At 43.8% G+C, this 8,697-nt stretch overlaps 1 protein-coding gene across 1 annotated transcript; it reads left to right on the top strand.

The window, feature by feature from the left end:
• The first annotated feature begins 3,461 nt into the window (after positions 1–3,461).
• Positions 3,462–7,303, top strand: c1qtnf7 (C1q and TNF related 7). The gene is made up of 2 exons (XM_083672283.1): positions 3,462–3,696; positions 5,158–7,303. Exons 1-2 carry the CDS (start codon positions 3,465–3,467, stop codon positions 5,784–5,786), a joined length of 861 nt encoding a protein of 286 aa, XP_083528409.1. The 5' UTR covers positions 3,462–3,464; the 3' UTR covers positions 5,787–7,303.
• Positions 7,304–8,697: the final 1,394 nt, after the last annotated feature.

The following is an 8,697-nucleotide window of genomic DNA, read 5'->3' as shown; positions in this document are numbered from 1 at the left end:
GTTTGTGTGAGAGAGTGCAAATGTGAAACCATGGAACCCAAAAGGGTTCTACATGGAACCCCGCAATTGTTCCTCAAAGGGTTCCCCTTACAGCGACAAATGAAGAACTCTTTTTTTTATGGTTCTGACTATAACCCTTTTTTTTTTTTTTTCTCTAAGAATGTAGTTGTTATGCTTGTCGTGAGGCAGGCGGGCCGGGAAAGGAGTGGGTGGGGGGTGAGGGGGTGGTGGTGGGGGGGGGGGGGGGGGGGATGGGATGGGTTGGGAGAGGGAGAGGGAGGTTGAATGATTCCGGGGAGGCTGCTATTACAATACAAGACGCTGAGAGGGAGCAGAGACGCTGAGCAGAGACGCTGAGCAGATGTCGGGAGAAGAGAGAGAGAGAGACACACACAGAGGGTTGAGAACCTGAACCTGAACCTGAACATGTTCTCCAACCACACTGGAGTCTGACCAGCCAGGAGGGTCTGAGGAGAGAGAGAGACAATAATCAACACATTTGAACACCAAACAACTTCCAACGAGTCAACAGGAAGGCGTTGAGAGAGAAGTCAGCAGCATTCGCCGGAGCGGTAAGAGGCTGAGAGTGTTGAACCGGCAAATCCCTTGTTTATTCTACACACACACGTTTCTGCATGTCATACATGATGTCATTGCAACGGTCACTGAAGTGATGATCCATCTGTTGTCACTTTCACCTTGATGTCACCGTGCATGTTCTTTTCACTTGGGGTGACATGGGTACAGGACACACGTTTTTACACACACACACACACACTGTACACAACCAAACACACATTAACACACAAGTCATCGAGACACTTACATCCAGAGATACCGTATGGTTACTCTCTCTCTCATCTCTGCTTCGTTTTGAATTAAATCAGGCTTATCATGATACATCTTGGCTAACATCTTCACTTTCACAACTAGAAGAACAAGAAGGTGCGTGCGTGCGTGCGTGCGTGCGTGTGTCTGTGTCTGTGTATTTCACTTCTGTAGCTACTGTGAGCATGAGCAAGGGTTGTGTGTGTGTGTGTGTGTGTGTATGTGTGTGTGTGTGTGTGTGTGTGTGTGTGTGTGTGTGTTGGGTGTGCAGTAGAGCAGGGTCAGCGCTCTGATGGTAGGCAGGTCCCAGTAATTACATCATTCCTCGGAAATGGTGGGCGTAGATTCTCACTCAGAAGGCCTCACATTGGCTCATTGGTGAGCTCATTAAGCTCCAATGGAAAACATGTTCCACTGAGAGCAGCCTTGTGCTTCAGTAAGCCTTATTAATGATCGGAGTAGAGATATCACAATGCGAATGGGCGTGTTTGTGTGTGTGTGTGTGTGTGTGTGTGTGTGTGTGTGTGTGTGTGTGTCTGTGTGTCTGTCTGTCTGTCTGTCTGTCTGTCTGTCTGTCTGTCTGTCTGACTGACCGACTGACTGACTGACTGACTGACTGACTGAGTGTGTCTATCTGCTTGTGTGTGAACATGGGTACGTGTGTGAGGCTGATGCAAAGAGTATTTCTCCAGAGGGTCCAGTGGGGTTGTAACCTCCTCTTCAGTGTGCATGCTGGGTCTCTGACATCTGACTACATAATCTGCTGCAACACATTCTCCTCTGAGCCATGGAAACCAGATGTGTGATGGGAAGTAAAGTCTATTTATGATCAAAACATACACAATAACTCATCCTGACAGGCGCGGCTCTGCACACAAACACACACACGTACGCACACCCTGCATGCACGCACACAAACACACACACGCATACATATGCACGCACACACACACATACACACACACTGTACACAACCAAACACACACACACACACACACACACATACACACACACACACACACACACACTGTACACAACCAAACACACATTAACACACACGCAATGCCTAATCTCTTATCCCTAACCCCGCACTATGGTCAGAGGCACACAGACCACAGAGCAGGTGAATAAACACAGACACAGCTAGCATGCTCACGCCCACACACATACAAACACATACACACACAAACACACAAACAAAGAGTAGAATAACACTCAACTGATCTGTGCTGTACCTATCTGAACTTGTGGAATAGCTTTCGGTAGCATTTCTCTAGATAGGACATTCAAGGTGGCGATGTTCATCATCCACGCAGCTGCTGACCATGACACCCAGAACCTGATAGATGTTTCACAGTGATTACCGTAGTAAATTGTGTGTAATTAAATACAGATTTTTTTTGCAATGTCTGACCACATTTGTGGAGTATAGTTTTGCTTGTCCTTGGTGTGTAATTGACTTTTGAATGGTTGTGAGGCATTTTGCCATCCATTCTGACTGCCAAAGTCAGCAGCTGCCAGTAACATGGCCTCTTACTGTATGTTATGTAAGCATGCCAGGTCATACTGTCCTTCAATGGACTTTTTTTTTTACTGCTTGTCCTTGCAGAACCACCAGTTCCCTCTCTTTCTCTCTCTCTCTTTCTAAATCATCATTAAACTCAGTGCTTAGTCAAACATTTCCTGCCTTTAACGATTCGATTGTTATCATGGACTCAACGGATAGTGTTTTTGTTGCATCGTAAAGCCGGGAACATGGCTAAATGCGTATTCTGTGTGTGGCTCTCTACCGTGTGTGTGTGTGTCTCTCGGTCTGCAGGGCTCATTTCACCGACAGGGTTTATCTGACACAATAGTTGTGGTCGTGATGTCATGACACAGGAATGCTTTGGCAGAAGAGATTTGGAACTGAGGCAAAGGTTTCTCTCACTGCAGCCGCTGAAACATGACATGCAGCTCTGTTGGCTGACAACACGGAAAGGGAGAGAACAACGTGTGTTTGTGTGGGGGTGTGTGTGTGTGTGTGAAACAGAGAGAGAGTCCAAATGAGTGCATTTCATTTGGACATCTGGTCTCCTCACTGGAGTGAGGTGCAGTGTGTAAAGTTGATTAATCTTTTAGTGATCTTCCTGATTATTATGCCATACAGTACTATTTTACAGTGTTTTACTGGGCAGTGAATCATGCTTCTATTATTGTAGCAGATTGCTGTGTGTGTGTGTGTGTGTAGATCTCATCTCAGTCTAGATGTCTTGCCCTGGAGCGATCTCATCTCCCAGCGGTCCGGTGTGTCGTCTCCATGTCGGCTGTTTCCCAACCTAAACTTCCTAGTTGTTAAAAACTGGGATTCTTTGGCGTTTTTTTCACACACATCATGGATGACCTCATCAGAGCATGTCTGTTTGTGAATGAGATACTCAGAGGTTGTGACAGATCTGTTACTCTGGGGAGAGACTGACGGGACCTCTCTGACCAGTCTCCCACTGACAGCCTGACTACACTTAACCCTAACCCTAACCCTAACCCTAACCCGAACCCGAACCTTAACCTTAACCCTAACCCTAACCCTAACCAAATGTAACCAATTTGGAAATTCAACATCAGTTTGCTGTCTCTCTTTCCCTTCAGATCTGAGGATGTGGGTATGGATGGGCGTGGTCTGTCTGTGCCAGTGTGTCATTGGTCAGTTGACGGAGGCCAAGGTGAAAGGAGCTCCGCCCCGTTTGATCTGCAGTGTTCCGGGGTTGCCAGGTACACTGGGCAAGCCAGGGCCCAGGGGGTCCCCGGGGGCAGACGGACACGTAGGGATCCCGGGGAGAGATGGGAGAGACGGCAGGAAGGGCGAGGGAGGAGTGAAGGGCGAAGCAGGTTATAACCTTATACAATCACTTGATAACACCTCATACAATCACTTTATAACATATCCACAAACATCCACATACATGCACTCAGACATTGACTTACCATGTATATTTTATGTACAGTATGTATCAAACAGTGTTTATTTGTATTAGAATCAAGCATGCATATTCACGTCACCAAATTTGATTGAATCATTAAGCACCCATTCTTTGAGTGATATTTGTATCTTGGGTGTTTTACAACCTGCAGTCTACTCTTACAGATGGTTTTGTTCATAATGAGACATAACGAGGCTAAAGTGATTGATGTATAAGACAAATGGGACCCTCCACTGATCTCTGTAATGGTGTTTATCAATCATAGTGAAACTACAGTATGTCAGCGAGATCGTAGTCATATTTCACACAGGAGGCCATGAGACAGACAGGTAAAGTTATGTGAGTGTGGTTAAAATCAAAACTGTGTCTGCTTTTTTGCTACAGCACAGTATGTATCCAAGTTCCCCCAGGCGTACTTTTGTGGGGGGTTTCATTCATCTTTGGCCTGGCTCCTCCCTTTTGGAATCATTCAGAAAGATACGTTTCATATGGGGAAAAGCAAACAAAGGGAAATCGTTGCCTATGTTCGTGTCGTCCAAGTGAAACATGGCTTTGAGATCATTCCGTAAATGTACCTCACACGATCTGTGTTTTGATTTGTCTTTGAACAGATTGAAAGGAATCCACTTCCCCCCCCCCCACATTTTCTTGTGTTACAACCTGACTTTAAAATAGATTGAATAGATTTGTTTGGGTCACTGATCTACACCAAATACCCCATAATGTCAAAGGGAAATTCTTTTTTTTAGAAATGTTGAATGAAAAGCTGAAATGTCTTGAGTCAATAAGTATTCAAGTATTCAGTATGTTATGACACTCCTAAAATATGTCTGGGAATTTTGTGTGATTTACATTCAGTGATTGATTTTTTTTAATTAAATCTATTTCGACATCAGGTTCTAACACAACAACATGTGGAAAAAGTCCAGGGGGCTGAATACTTACTGGAAGCACTGTACTTGTACACACACAGTCCCTGCATGCACAGACATTCTTTCCATTTTGTCCTCACCCCAGGAACATTATATGGGTCGTGCTGCTTTGGGAGGATAATTGAAGTAAAGCCACCCTCACAGGCTCCATGTACCAAGTGTGATGTAGCAAGTAGAGCCCTGTCAAACATTATTTTTGGCTAGGCTCCAAAGATGACATAATGAAAATGATGATGGTCTAAAGGCATTGTGCCTGTTCACTAATCCTTATATGATAGGGTTTCATGCGCACAGGGAAAAAAATCGTACTCGTGACAAATAGGTCAACAATTCAGCCGAAAAGTAATACCCTATAATTACGGTTACCTGCATCGATGGTGAAACCAGAGATGGAGATGTAATCACACACCCTTATATGAGGTCTCTTTCCGTTTCAGGGATAAAGGGGAGGGTTGGCCCGACGGGTAAGCTTGGTGCGCGGGGTGACCGCGGCCCAGGGGGGAAGAGAGGTCCTCACGGAGAGGATGGGGTCCTGGGCCCACCTGGACGACCCGGGGCCAACGGGGAGAAAGGGGACAAGGGCCAGCGAGGGCCGCGGGGGACGGCGGGCATCTGCAAGTGTGGCAGTCTGGTCCCCAAATCGGCCTTCTCCGTGGGGATTACCAGTAGCTATCCCGCGGAGAAGGTGCCGATCAAGTTCAACAAGGTCCTCTTCAACGAGGGCGACCATTACAACACACAGACAGGCAAGTTCATCTGTGCGTACCCCGGCGTCTACTACTTCTCCTATGACATCACACTGGCCAACAAGCACCTGGCCATCGGGTTGGTGCAGAACGGCGTGTACCGCATCAAAACCTTTGACGCAAACACGGGGAACCATGATGTGGCGTCTGGGTCCACAGTGATGTCCCTGAACCCAGAAGATGAGGTGTGGCTGGAGATCTTCTACAAAGACCAGAATGGCTTGTTTGCCGACCCAGGGTGGGCAGACAGCTTGTTCTCTGGGTTTCTACTCTACGCAGACACAAACTACCTTGATTTACTTGCAGAGGACTATGCATAGCTCCTTACCAATGTGTCTGTGTGTGTGTGTGTGTGTGTGTGTGTGTGTGTGTGTGTGTGTGTGTGTGTGTGTGTGTGTGTGTGTGTGTGTGTGTGTGTGTGTCTGTGTGTGTGTGTGTGTGTGTGTGTGTGTGTGTGTTTACATTTGACAAAAATATATATTTGTAAAGATGAAATACCATTTATATGTTTCATTTATATACAGAGCCCTGCATATGTAATGGTACAGTGAAGCATTTTTTCTTCTTTTGGCTTCATACTCCAAAGGTTTGGATTTGAAATCAAACAATTACTATGGGTTTAAAGTAGAGATTCTCAGCTTTTATTTGATGGTATTTGTGTACATATTGGTTTCACCATTTTCATACATAGTCACCCTTTTTCAGGGCACCATAAGTAATGGGACAGATTCATATAAAGCCCAAATTAAGCACTCGTGTTTAGTATTTGGTGGACAATCCTTTGCATAAAATAAATGTCTGAAGTCTGTGACCCATTGACCCCACCAGATGCTGGGTATATTCTCTGGTGATGCTCTGCCAGGCCTGTACTGCAGTAATCAGTTGTTGTTTGTTTTGAGGTCTTTTTGTCTAATTATCAACAGGAAATGAATGTTAAATTGGATTTAAATCTGAAGATTGACTTGCCAGTCAAGACTTTTCCACTTGCTCCCTAGTTGCTATGGCAGTATGTTTGGGGTCATTGTCTTACTGTATGATGAAGCATGATCCAATGAATTTGGAGGCTCGCACTCAAGCAGACAAGATGTTTTTGTACACTTCAGAATGCATTCTGCTGCTGCCGTCAGCAGGTACATCATCAATTAAGACAAGTTAAGATAACTTTCCACTTGCAATCACTCGGGTAGATGGTAATATGTATCTTATCTGTCCACAAGAACTTTTTCCAGACCTATGTTTCTGATTGATTTTTTTCAGATTTTTTTCTGACTTCATAATAGCTTCCCTGACTTTCATTGATGTCTCTTTGGTCCTCATGTTAACAGATACCAATAGCAGACTCCAATGGCAAACGCAAAGCCCAGAATCAATACTAGACAGCTCTCTTATGCCTGCACAAATGATGTGACGGAACACAGAACACTTGTCAAGTCAATTGTCCCATCACATAGGGGGACTATGCCTAAAAAGTGCCTTCAAAAAGATTTCCGAATTGTGAAATCAATATATACATAAATACGGTCATTACTTACACAGGGCACTGTATTTCTCAGTGGGCAATCTGTAATGTACATAAATGTAGTTTTTTGTGATGTGTGTTTCATGAAGAGACTGGTGCTATTTTGTCAAAATGTAATTTCCAATGTGTGTGGTTCCAATTTGTTTCCTGCTATTTATTATTCCTGCTACTTTATTATCTAATAAAATCCTACAGATTAGTATGGAGCTGTTTGCATATAAACATGGAAATGGTTCTGTACATCAGTACACACACCCTCAATGTGGGATGTGTGTGTCTGCTGACACTATTCAGTGAGGCTTTGGGGAAATACTATTGCAAAACACAAAGTAAAATGTGATGTAAGAAAATAAAATAAAAAAAGAGAATGAGAAAGAGAGGTGTTCCTGTTGTGAGTTTGTTTCTGGAGAGTGGTACTTTGAACTATGCCGAGTTAAAGCCGTTTGGGATCGAAACTGGTGGGAACGTGAGACTTGCCAAATTGCTTTGCCAGAATTCAGAACATAAGACTACAAGATTGGAATATATTATTATTAAAACAATATCTCTATGAGTGAGAATTATGTTTTAACCCATTGACATCTCACCAGACCACTTTTGAAGTTTGACTCTCCTGACATACTTGGTAGGCTGTACATGTGGCTCACTGTACATCTGTACATGTGGCTCACTGCGTGTGTGAGAGCTGGCCATACTCACATTGAAATAACATTTTTGTCTTAAAAAAAGAGAAATGTAATCTTCCAAAACACATGTATTTCAAACTGCAGGTGCAGTGATAGTTAACCAATGGCAGCTAAAACCTGTGGCTCACCAAAAAAAAACAGTTTAAAAGAATGCGGGTCTGATATAATGGAACACAATCATAATAACATAAAAACATTTATTTGTCTTTCATAGTGTCTCTGATGAAGGCCTGCCTAGACCTGACAAGACATATAATAACAAACTTATTACTCTCCAAAGTCTTGCAGTCTACACAACATTCCGAACCATGTGAGATGGCCCTACATGACCCGTATTCATGGCTATCCAATAACCACTCCCATAATAAACCCAGAAAGGGATGGGCAAACAAAGATCTGAGTATTAAAAGCTCACAGTATTCGACAACGGGGAGGCGAGGCATCCCGGACACCGTAGAATGTTGTGACGCCGCTATTGCCTGATGATTGACAAACCTTTGGATGAATGGAAAGCCGACCTATGTGGGCGGGAATAGGACACAAGTTAGGGTACAGTTTGGATGCACTAATGCGCTTTTCAAGGTTGATCGAGGGGTAGTTGATCTCGTTACTAGGCAGCAGCGATAGCGGCCGTTGCATGGTCTTGTTGCTTTAACAGGGAGATATATTAATCATATTTAAAGTTGTCCAATGCATAGGTAATGCATTTGCTTTCTGGTATGTAATAGTCATTGCAGTTGTTATGTTTTGCAACAATACAAACATAACAACAGTACAACCCTAACCTTTTCATGGGGAAGGTCTAATAACTGTAATTATGATATCGTTTCACTCCTGTCCTGAGCTATTGTTGTTTCCTAACAATGGCAAAAGCTTTTGCTCTAACGTGAGGTTTTGACTGTGCACCTTTTTCAAGGGGATGCCTTAGTGTTACATTGTTTATGATGTGTTACGTTATCTGCTATTGTTATTATCTGTGTTATTATCTGTTAATGTTTCATTGCAGAGTGTTTTCATCATGGATAC

Source organism: Argentina silus, assembly GCF_951799395.1.
Source record: "Argentina silus genome assembly, chromosome: 6".
Classification (NCBI taxonomy): domain Eukaryota; kingdom Metazoa; phylum Chordata; class Actinopteri; order Argentiniformes; family Argentinidae; genus Argentina; species Argentina silus.
The sequence above is the reverse complement of the archived record's forward strand: the minus strand, read 5'-3'. Positions and strand labels throughout refer to the sequence as shown.